This window comes from Lepidothrix coronata, unplaced genomic scaffold (genome assembly GCF_001604755.1).
Source record: "Lepidothrix coronata isolate B3197 unplaced genomic scaffold, Lepidothrix_coronata-1.0 Scaffold13, whole genome shotgun sequence".
In the NCBI taxonomy this organism is placed as follows: Eukaryota; Metazoa; Chordata; class Aves; order Passeriformes; family Pipridae; genus Lepidothrix; species Lepidothrix coronata.
Window position 1 is genome coordinate 70,266 of NW_016690193.1, and position 12,023 is coordinate 82,288.

The 12,023-nt window shown below is 37.7% G+C and overlaps 1 protein-coding gene across 2 annotated transcripts in view; it reads right to left on the reverse strand.

Annotated features, from left to right (window-relative positions):
• Positions 1–1,314: 1,314 nt before the first annotated feature.
• COL25A1 (collagen type XXV alpha 1 chain) overlaps positions 1,315–12,023 on the reverse strand; it is a 308,636-nt gene continuing 297,927 nt past the window's right edge. Inside the window, exons 37-39 of one of the 2 annotated variants that reach the window (XM_017805805.1) lie at positions 5,755–5,832; positions 3,490–3,528; positions 1,315–2,733 (exon numbers count right to left, since the gene is read on the reverse strand). In XM_017805805.1, the coding sequence (XP_017661294.1) occupies positions 2,731–2,733; positions 3,490–3,528; positions 5,755–5,832 (120 nt within the window). In that variant the 3' untranslated portion in view covers positions 1,315–2,730. Of the gene's footprint in view, positions 2,734–3,489; positions 3,529–5,754; positions 5,833–6,265; positions 6,353–12,023 lie in introns of both variants that reach the window. The other variant, XM_017805804.1, reaches the window with a different exon arrangement.

The following is a 12,023-nucleotide window of genomic DNA, read 5'->3' on the forward strand; positions in this document are numbered from 1 at the left end:
TGCTATTTCTTAAATGAGTTGTGTTTGTGGACACTCTCAATATGCAGTTGCTATAACATTCAGCCAGATAATAAACATTCTACTTGATTTTGCATGTATATACTCTGAAGGACCTTTAAAAAATATTTAATTTTACTCTATGATTGCCAGTATTTGATATCTTAAAAAAACATTCAAATTCTAGTCTTCACATCTACAATATACCTAGCTAAATGTGCCAAGTCAGGATATAGGCATAAGAGACTCTTCTCTGTTAGGTGGACAGTTGGCTCCTCAGCCTGTTGTTTTTTTGAGATAATGCTTCTTAAACAAGCAGACTAAAAGGGGCAAGTCAGAGGACTTACACGGTGCTCCTGTTGTCCTCTTTCTGCAAGGCCCTCATTTGCATTTACTGCTATAGCACTCTGATTATTAACATTTTATATTCAGACTACGCTGTGTGAAGGCTTTTACTATTGTAATCATGACTATTCAGAGAGGTTAATATTTGCATCTCTGAAAATTCAGGAAAAGAAAAACATGTTATCTTATATCTGTGAACACTTGTTTCTTTCTTACTATTGGAAAGATGGAATTGAGCGGCAAATATATATGTATTCAGTGTATTTATCTATATAGTGTCAGAATTTTGTTTTTATTAGTAAGATACTACTAGTTGTAGGCCGCCAAATTAATTTTTAAGTTTTAAAAAGCTGGTGTTTCCTCAATGAAATGCTAGGTTTGACTTCGATATACCAAAATGACAGTAAAGATTCATCAAAGTGGAAGGTTGCATTATAGTGGCATTTCCATTGATCTGAGACTGTGAAGCAACACAAAAAGCGTGACCACAGAAGGTCCCCATCTACACATGATTTAGAAATGATGGAGCAAGGAAAAATGTGCATTCCAAGAAGGGCATAAGGTGCCCACACATGAATGGAGACAGGCTGTCTTCCTCAACTTCGGTTTTGGTCTACATATGAAAGACAACTCTCAGAAAAGTAACTAAAAAAGTTTTTGATGATCCTGCTATATACATTAGGAACAGAAGTGATATAAAAAGAATTTCCATCTGCCAAATATGGCACCATTTCTCATAAACCAGTCCCTCAAACTAACTTCAGTGCACCATATGAAGACTCAAAACTGGAAAAAATACCTCATGGCAAAATTAAAAATGTGCATGAATTATGTATTTCTAGCAATAAAAAAGTGGAGAAGGAAAGATTTACCAATGTTTCTCTAGAAAGCTAGTAATCTGAACAGAAATGGAGAAATATTAACACCTATAACAGTGTAGTGCGACAAGTGTGCAGTGGTAATTACACAGAATTGTTTCTCTCCAATGTTTTTTGAGTAATAATGTCCGCTAAAGTCACTGTAACAACATAAAAGGAACAAGATTAACAAATCAGTCTGTGAAACACAAAAATAAACTCTTTCTTTTCTAGACTTAAAGGCTTCAAAGACTTCGAAATAGAAACTGTTAATACTGAAACAAGATGAGTATGTGGCTTGAAGTATTTTCCTCAATGCCATCATCACAAATGTTGAATAGATTACTGAAATGCATTCTTTATGGCAACAGTTACAGGAAAGGAAACAAAATTAACCATAGCTTCCAAAATCCTGCAGAAAAGTTCAGCTAGCTTTGTGTAATTTAAAGTGAATAACCTGAAAACCACACCATGGTACATACATCTATGGTCAGTTCCATTATAATCCTCCTCTGGAGGATGATCCAATTCATCCCCACCTCAAGAATGCTTTTTCCTCCAGCAGTCCCAAAATACAATATGCAGAGCACATACTCTGTCCATCCTTGAGTAAGGTTGAGAAGCTTCTGGTCTCAGGCGGTGTCTGCCATCAAATGATCCCTGCAGCACCTCTGCAACCTTTTCAAACAACCCACAGAGAAGTCTGGTTTCTTCTTCAAACTTCTTTCCTTCTTGATTAAGAACTCGACAGGGCCTATCGTGAATATCTTCACGACCGTGAGCAGTGCAAGGCAAACTGATGCTGATAAACAGGCGCGACCCTCTTTGATCAAAGGGGCCAAGTATCCCGCAAGACTGGAAGCCATCCACCTGCAGCTGGAACTCTATTCCCCAAAAATTCAAGGCCTCTTTCTATGCTCCTCTGGTTTATCTCTTTTTAGCAATGAGCCATGGTGTGACTCCCTTGAGATGACAAAAGGAAATTATTCAGAAGCTGGAATCAAAGGTCACCGTGAGCAGCCATTTAGCGCGTGACGTGATCACACAACAAGCGGGTTTGGCACACGAACTCATGCTTTTAGTTCATACAAGCAGATATGGTGTCATGAATCAGTGAAGTATTTAAGATGGACACGGAAACCAAGTCAATAAACTCCAATGGCAGCTGGTACAGTACATATCATAGAATTTTGCTCTTATTTGGTCACAATTTCTTGTAAACTAGTTCATGGCACTCATTGTCCATGCATATCCACAAGCCAAAATATAAGAATTTACAGAAATATTAATTTCTATTATTGATTTTTGTTTCGATATCTCTCATTAGAGAGACAATCTTTGCAGGTTTACCCTGCAGTATCACCTAACTGCAGATGTAAGTGAAAAAGTACGTATGGACTATTGCAAACAAGTAGAAGCAGCTACATGTAAACATATCTCAGACTTGTAAAACCAAATTTTCAGTTTTCAACTATAAATAAAAGAAGTGGAGCGCTATATACACAACTTCATGCTTGTAAGGTTAGATTCATCACTGCAGAGACAAAAAGAAAGACAGATTAATCCAATTAGTAAGATATTTCAGACATCTATTACAAATACATAGATAAGGCAGAGTTGCAAATATGGATAGTTATTTCCTCAGCACCAGCTATTCTTCAGAGATAAACGCACCTAGGATTTCACTCATGCTTAATGCTTTTTAACACATTATATGCCAGTATCCCTCCACCTACATAATTCTGCATGCTATGTTTTTAAATCCAGAACTGCCTAGGTTAAACCTTTACTAAAATAATTTTGCCAGTTAATATTAATGTTAAAGGAGGATATATTGAAGACCAGAAAGGTAAGGCAAAGAGAAGGGCAGATTACACTGTTCCTCTCAGTATTCCAGAAGAATAACATAATAAGAGATCAATATAAATATCTGACAAAAAATCCATGAGCTTTTATAACGAATTGGAAGCAGTGATAATGTGCAGAAACCAAAGGATGTGTAAGTCTTCATGTGAAAAAAAGAAAAGTCTTGGACTTTCCAGAAAACAAACGCCAACTGTTCCTACAATACTGCCTCAATGAATTATTACTTCTACATATATTACAATATTATCACATGAACTACTGCCTGATCTTGCAGCAGGTAGGGAGGTCTGCTCTTGCATTGCTGGATATGTCTGTCTAGGAGGCTTTGAAGTATATCTTGACATTGTTCAGTATGACTGTGACAGGCATTTCTGTGTGCTAAGGACATACCACTCCTGAAAAGAAAAAGCTCTACCCATCATACCTTTTGCCAACAGCCAGGCATTGGTAATCCATCGGGACCCTATTTTAAGGGGAGGCAAAAAAAAAAAAAAGAATACAGTTAAGTTTGAGAGGATAGATAATCCATCAACATCTGTTAAAACAGCCAGAGGACAGAAGGTTTACGCTGCAAAAACATACGTGCACCTCTCTGCTATAAAGATTTGTTTTTCTCTAAATCATTAGAACATATTCATCATTTTCTTATCGCTGTTAGAGCTCAGGCTGCTTATTATTTTAAATATAATCTGTTTTATTCACAACAATCTCTATCTGAATGTACAAGATCAATGAGAAAAAAATACTATCACTTTTATCTGGAGGCCTCTAGTACAAAGGTAATCCTGTGATAAGACAGCAAGACTCAAATGTGCGTAGGATCTTTTCTTTTCACTTTCAATATTAGCTTTTGAATGGAGCAGCAAAATCTTAAGGCCTGAACATACCCTAAGTGCCACAGTGGAAGAAAACATCTGCAGTGGGAGCAGGGCAGTCCAGCAGCACTGTGTATTTCAGTGCTTGGACAATACGGTAATTTAATTTCTTCTCATGTGAGAGTCACTCCATTTCTTTTCTGTTGCTACTCTACCTTCACATATCTCCATGTGTCCAGTAAGATCAGGGCCAGCTATTGACCACAGTCACACTGGTTCTCAAGGCCCTAATTCCAACTTAGAAGGCTATCCAGGGTTTACCCAGAGAGTTATATGGTCAGAATTAGGAGCGCATATGATGTAACTAGAATATATATGAGCAAAAAAAAGATCAGGCCTTGACATTTTTTAAAATATAGAATACAAATACTTTATATGTGAATTTACATGTGAAGATAGTGGTTATTGAGGATTTTTTTAAATGCTTGCACGTAGTCTGATGGGAATGGTTTGCTGCCTAAACAAGAGACAGTGCTGCTTGCTAAGCAGCTTATTCTAGCAATTACCTATGAACAGAATATTTTTCATCCATCAATGATTGTTAGTGAATCTCCAGATATAAATGATAATACAGAGACAGAGAAATATTTTAAAATTACAAAAGCATGCTTGATTATTCCCAACAAAATATGAGATATGGTTACCATTATTTGGAAGCAAACAATATGGACTATGGAATAATTTTAAAGGACTATGTATTTATGATTAAAAACAACTGATTTCAAATTAGAAGTGCTACAGTTGAAATAAAATCTATTTAATGTAACATTCATCATAGAGAACCGTGTTTAACCACCAAACAATATCAGAACATGCAGATCAAATTTTACTATGAACAATTAAAAAGAAAATCTTCCTTGTATCTTTATGAAATGTGTATGTACTATTCATTTGGAGTTTTCTTTCTTAAATGGAAAGGAGTTCAAACTTACTTTACCATTGAATAAAAATCACTGTTGCCAGATTGGTACAAGGGAGAGGGTCAAGAAGTAGCATTTTAGTATAGGTGGGAACTTGAATTCATGCTAACATAGGGTGGGGAGTGTTGTGTGTATTCCAGGAAGGTAAGTTCCAAGGGTAGGACCATTAAATTGGAGACATTAAATAACAAAGACAGGGTTTGGGCTGCAGACTGTTATCTTCTTACAAACCTCAGGTAAAGCTTTTTATTTCCAGATATGTTTGAATACTGTTTGATGTACAGGCCAGACACCAAAAATATTACTTGTGTATGGTCTGGAAGCCAAGTTCCAGCATGGCTTACTGAAAACCTTGATTTTCAGAAATGGTATTTACATAATTCTGTACATGACTCTCACTTTGGTCAAATTGTGAAAACATGCACCTAAGACTGTGGGGATTTGAAAGGAAGTCCAGGGTGCAGAGTAGCTCTAGGACAGACTAGAGCGCAGAACTGAGCCAATGCAGACTAAAAGGCATCAGACTTAATTAGAAGTGAACATTGTGCTGGATTTCCACAATGACTTGCGTTCAGGGTGAGTAAGGCAATAGGTATTTTGTGAGGAAAATAACAAACCAACAATTCTCAGGGAAAATGTAGGAAGGATACAAACTTATAAATTACTATGTGATGTGGGAGCAAACTGCTGAAAGTTAGGTTTAAGGTACCAATAGAAATGTGTGTTCTCTCATTGCAGTTATGATCACTTGAAGCAGCTGGTTTGTTCATGCACATGCACGTGTTACGTGAATAATGTAAAGTCAGCTCAGAAAAACATTACTTTACATTAAGAATGGCTGACCACAAACAAAGGAACTGCATGCAGGGTTGGTAGGAAAGAGAAATACTGTACCAATTGGCAAGGGGCATCCAGCCCATCCAGGCCAGGTTGGCCTGGCTCCCCTTTTTCCCCCTTAATTCCACGGAATCCCTGTTGTAAAAATTAACTTGCAATGTTACTGTCAAGGAAATGCCTTCAGTATTGACTTAAATGGAGTGAACAAATAACAGTAGAGAGGCAAGAGGAGCAAGCTGACTGTCGTAGTGTGATTTAAACCTGTGGGGCACTGACTTTGGCACATTCCAAATTTGGTTCCTTTTCAAACAGGTTGGCAGAAATAATGAAAAAAACTACCACCAAACCTCCCAAATTTAGCCCGAAGATCTTTAAGTCTGGTGTTTTAAACCAATTTAGGATGTTGACAAACGGAGTCTGCTCCAGAATTTTCAGAACTTGAGATAAAGCTCTGTTAACAAAGGGCTACAGGTTCAACAGTAGCTGGTGCTTGTTCCTCTCTCCTCATTTCTTATTCCATCAGTTTACAGCAGGATGATCGATCTTCCAGTATATAAGTGAGACGTACCAATGGGCAAGGTGCATCTAATCCAGGAGCACCCTGTTCTCCTTTCTCCCCTTTAGGCCCCTTTTTGCCTTTCTTTCCCTTTTCCCCCTGTGGATACAATGGTTTGGATAAAACAAGTTTCATTCTTTTGAAAAAAAATTAAAGAAAGATTGGTTTTAAAGTTTGGGTTTTTTCTTTTTAAGCCAATGGAGAGCTGAAAGGACACTTACCACTGTGTTCTGGTTTGGGTGGTGCATTATGTGGAAAAATAAATTATATGATCACAAGCAAGAACTGCAATCAATCTGTATTAGTTTGTGCTGGTATTTCATATCAGTATTATGAATGTTTTGAAACCTAGAACAGGGCTTGAAAAAATTGATTTCTTGAGACAGAGGCAAATCTGCAAAATCCCCCAATCCACAGTCCAAAAGAAGACGTCTCCTATTTGGTCTAAGTGATAGCTCTGAAGTGCACATGCACACAAACCTGAATTTGTTAGCTTCCCTAGAGAATTTGCCACTAGTCAGAAGGAACTTTGTGAGAGCAGAATCCATCAGCACAGTCTTTTGAAAAAAGACCTGTGGCACAGATGCTTCACAGGGATGGCTAGTCTCTGACTCAGTTCCATGAGCTTCCATGGTGTCATGTCAAGGGTGAACTTGGCCCAGAGCATCCTTTGCTGAACTGACCTTTTGCACTCTGGTAACAGTGTTTGGAACAAATCCTGTTCTCCATGGTGTCCACAGAAACCCACTGACGTCACTGAGGGTGCACTCCTGTCACTCCAAATATAACATGACCATTTCAAACCCTGCTACAGGAATCAAAACACCCAAACTGCTTGATGGAGAGGTGCTATGACACTTTCAATGATTTCATATTGTCTTGGTATCAGAAAGTAATCAGAAGTGATAATTATTCTTTATTTAAATATTTCAACATCCAAATAGTTCAACATTCCCTCTTTTGCAGGCAATGTTTCATCTACTTATTTTAACAAAATTCAGTCCTTTGATTTCACACTGAGTTTTCTTTTTAAATGTGAAACTTCCAATGCTTTAATTCTGATGGAAATGATTGATTACCCTCAGCAAAGCTACCTGCAAAGATGACCTCACCTTCAAGCAGTATAAGATGTTTAGAGGGTTCATTTTATAATTGATTTCACACCAGTTGATCACAATGGTAAATGAGTTTCAGGTTTGCTCTCAATTTCACAAAAATCAAAAAGGATCAGTTAAAAAAATTAACAAATTGGACTAGGATTGTAAAAAATGGGATAGGAAGGATGAGTAAACCAGGAATATCACAAAGAAATGGGAAAAATAGTCATAGGAAAATTAGTATGACATTGGAGAACCAGCAAGCGAGGTTGTGGCTATTGGGAGGATTTCATTGGTGAGGAAAAGGGTAAAAAAGACAGAGGAATTGTAAGGAATGAGGGTAGAAGGAGAAGGAAGGAATGCCCCTTTGGAAGAACAGACAGATTTAGGCGAAGCATAGTAAACAGACATTTAACTTGGTCCACACCAGTACACAAAGACTTAATCTATTAACAAGAGATAAAATCCATTTTTACACATAAAAAAATAATTATATAAATCAGATTTTAAAAAGGAAGGAAAGCATATTAGTCATTTAATATCATAACATATTTGACATATTTAAATGGAAAAAACTGTTTCATGAACAACACATACTGCATTCATGTCATACTAGAAGCAAAGTTACTTGTCTATCTTTTCTGTGTGCCAAAAAGTCACAGGATAATATTTGGGAAAATAGCAACCCAAACATTACCCTTCTTTATCAAATGATAAGATTATGATGTAAAAGAAATCTTCACGAGACAAGAACTGTAAATTTGCTAAGTTTCCACCTTAAACCCAGACAGACAGCAGCGTAGCAGAGAAACCCAACAGTTTCAAGGTCAATTCTCATGTTTTTTGTTCTCAGTATAACACCAATATATTTGCAGTGAATGTATGCAAGCACAAAGCATGGACATACTCCAAAAAGGATTCTGAAAATGGACTGTACAGTTTGGTTTCTGATTCTTTTTCTGTTCTTTAAGATTTGCATTTCTTTAACTTGTTGTGTTACAAGCCAGCAGATATCTATTTAAACTTCCAGTTTTGCAGGACAGATCTATGATCTTATTCAAAGCAACACAGCAGTCATCTGTGCAGACAATAGTCTGAATTTCCTGAGTACTTTACTACTTTTTACATAAGACTGAGTTATTTCTTTTTAATCTTTACTCCTTGTCCTCAAGTACAGAGGCCCACAGGAGATATGGAAAATCTACATCTGATGAAGATAAAAAAAAAATTCCTTTCTGCTCTTCCTCAGTGCCTAGAGAAATACAAAGTTGTGGCACTTCTGCAACACCGCTCTGGTTGGAACAACCTCCAATCCTCACGTGCACATATTTTTATCAATGCAGAGTGTAGGGGAAAAGGATAATGCCTTTTCATTCTCTGTTCAGACACATCATACTCTTCTGTCAAAATTTATAACAACAGACACAACTGTGCATTTGGGACCAAGGGCTCCTTCCCTCCCTCTCCCCACAACACAAATCCTAACTTTCATTAAAAGTTATTCCTTTTTAAAAGAATTTTTTTCTATCCATACAATGAAAATACAAAATCAATTGTACAAATCTTTTTCGTGATGAGTGCTCCTGGACTATAATTTGAGTAATCACAGCTAGAAGGTTTTAAAAAATATTATTACAGCCAAGTCAAGCGGACATTATAATGCAAACACTAACTTGCTTTCACCGTAGCAGAACTGCTGATGGGCTAAAATAAAAACAGCAGTCCAAGTCTCACCTCAAACTGAAGAAGTAAAGATTTATTCCCTGCATATCTATGAAAAAAATAAGTGTCATGGGTTCTCTTTAGAATGTTAGTAATGATACATATTTTTGAAGTGGAATTTGAGTTAAGTTTCTTAACTAGAAACTCATTAATCTCAATTTTGTGATGTCAGTCCAACAGTCAATACTGTAAGAAATATTAGAAAACCAAGAAATCATAAGCTGGATGCTTAACTGGTAAGTTGATTTATCTCTATTGAAATGGGTGCTGTTACACCAATTTGGTCATCGATAATTAGTAATTTACACAAGGAAAAACACTGAGAAAATTTGTTATAATGAAAGCTTTGATTTATTGCATTACTTTGTGTCTTTTGAGAGTCAGCTTTTAATTTGGAAAAAGAACTACTGATGCAGCTAAAGTAATTTTGGTGAAATCAGTTTACTTACATGATACAAATATTCCCCAGTTTCTGAAAAAAATAAGTTAAAACAGCAATAGAAGTCTCTTTCACAGAGCTTTCAGCCATATCTTCCCAGACTTTTCACTGGGAAAGAACTTCCTTTGCCTTCTAATTTTATTTGAATATTCTGAGAATTTTTAAGGCAGATATTCCACCTCCTTTTTCACTCTACAGACTTCCTGGCAATCCTGTTAATCTGAAAGTCCACAAAATAATGTGGGTTTTGAAACATCTGTCACACTAACTTTATTCCAAGCATTCTTCTCAGGAAACAGGCTTTGCCTTTTCCTGAATTTTTGGGGGATGGAGGAGTAGACTTCCTAGGTGATGTGTCCTGCAGCTCATGAGAACAAGTCGCCACAGATAGCCTAAATCACAATTGCACTCCGAAAAGGACCTAGCTGTGCCTGTGGCAGCACACGATTCCCACACGCAATTCCCTCGCTCCCTTGCAACTGAAGTCCTGTGTTTGACCGATTTGGTCAAGTCTCTGGGAACAACAGACTAATATACAAAACCAGCATGCTGGACTAAGGGACATTAAAACACTTTCACATCCCAAGAGCAAGAATCTCAGCTGTCCCATTTTCATATCATATCATATTTGTATAAGTGAACTTTTTACCAGCTTTCCATTTTTAATTCCAGAGATGATCTGGGGGCTCTAATGGCTGGATTTTCTCTGCCTGTCTCTAGCTGGACATGGAAACACAGACTCAGAAGGTCTGGTTGGAAGGGAGTTCTGGAGGTCACCTACTCTAACCTCCCATCCTGAGTAGGATGATTCCTGACCTTAGATCAGATCAGACCAGATTCTGCAGTGCTCCATGGGCAGTCATTCAGCCACGTTCCCTGGACACACTGTCCCAGTGCCACGCTGCCCTAACTGCAGCTCTGAACCTCTCAGGAGCAGCTTCTGGTCCTGTGTTTCACCACCTGCCATTATCCAGAAGAGTTTTGCTCCATCATCTTTGTATCTCCCCTTTCAAGTAGTTTGGCCTCCTCGTTGTCAGACTAAGCCAGTTCACCTCCTTCAACCTCTTATATGGGTTATGTTTGCCCCAGAGTTCTGCCATCTTGGTAGCCTTCTTACTCTCCACTTTCTCAAGTTCTTCTTGAACTGGGAGGCTCAAAAGGCCATCTGCTGTATTCAAGCAAGCTCACTGGGATTGATTAGAGAGGTGTAATAACTTATTTTTGTCTTCTGGACACAACCTTTCTAATGTATCTCAGTATGAGAAGACACTGTTAAGCTCATTCGATTTGGCACCTACTGTAACTGCCACTTAACACAAGCTGGCCATCCTGCCAGTCACCTCTCAGAGCTGGCAGTTATCAGTTACACCTTTCTACCGATAACTGCTCTCAAAAGAGAACAGCTGTTCACTTGTGACAGACCTGTGATCTCTGAGAACAGCCAGAGCTCACCATTCACTGTGATTACTCCGTCAGGTCACCCACTGCCTTTATAATACTCATGGACCACCTGCTTAAGCAACAGTTCTGCAAAATCAGTACTTTACTGGTGATCTCTGAGCCTGAGATAAGCAATATAACAAGGGAGAGAAGGGAAGGATATATTTCACAGTACCCTTTTCAATCCATTCTTGGGAAGTGCTTTGCCTGACAGTATTAAGAAAAAGAGATGAACTCCTACACCCAGTGACTGTTTAACCCTGCACCTTGTTTGGGACACCATGATGAGAAATGGACCTAGCATAACCCTGTACATGTCAGCTAGACAAAAATAGCTGTAGAAAAAATAGACCTAGAAAAATTGCCTGCTGTGTGTGTGGATTTTCATATTAAGTGGCTTGATGTGAATTCTAATTCAGCATTTCAGCAACTGGGCTCTGTGTTGGATAGAAATGGGAGAGATTTGCTTCTGAGCTTTCTCTGCACACTCTAAATCCTGAATTACTTTTCACTAAACGTATTTCCAAGTCACTGAACACTGAAAATGAAGTTAGGCTTTTCCTGTTAACTTCACTGTCTAGTTGGTTTACCAGAATGTAGAATATATGATTTAATTTCAATCCACAAGTATCACAAAGTACTTAACTGTAAATTAGACATTGCCAAAAATAAAAATTCAAACAGTTCCTGTCTTATCCATTTGGTGTGGGACAGGTAGCATGTACAGGCATGGTACACTAGGATAAACTGCCAGGGAACAGAGCTAGGCTCTTCAGTATAAAATTACTACCAGAATGACTAATGTCATTCTGATGAAATATTTTAGGATTTTCAACAAGAGTAGGATGGATTGGAAAAAATGTGCCTAAAATAAAAAGCTGTACTTCGGGACATGTGGATATTACTATTTCTGTGCATACATTTTTGTGGTTTTTCATGATTTTGCTTAGAATGTATCTGTGACTGGCCTTTTGGCACACAGTAAAAACAAAAATAAGTTTTAATGGGACAATTTAGAGCATAAAGACAGCAGAACTGACTAGGCTGGGGAATCAAGCAACAGTTAATAACA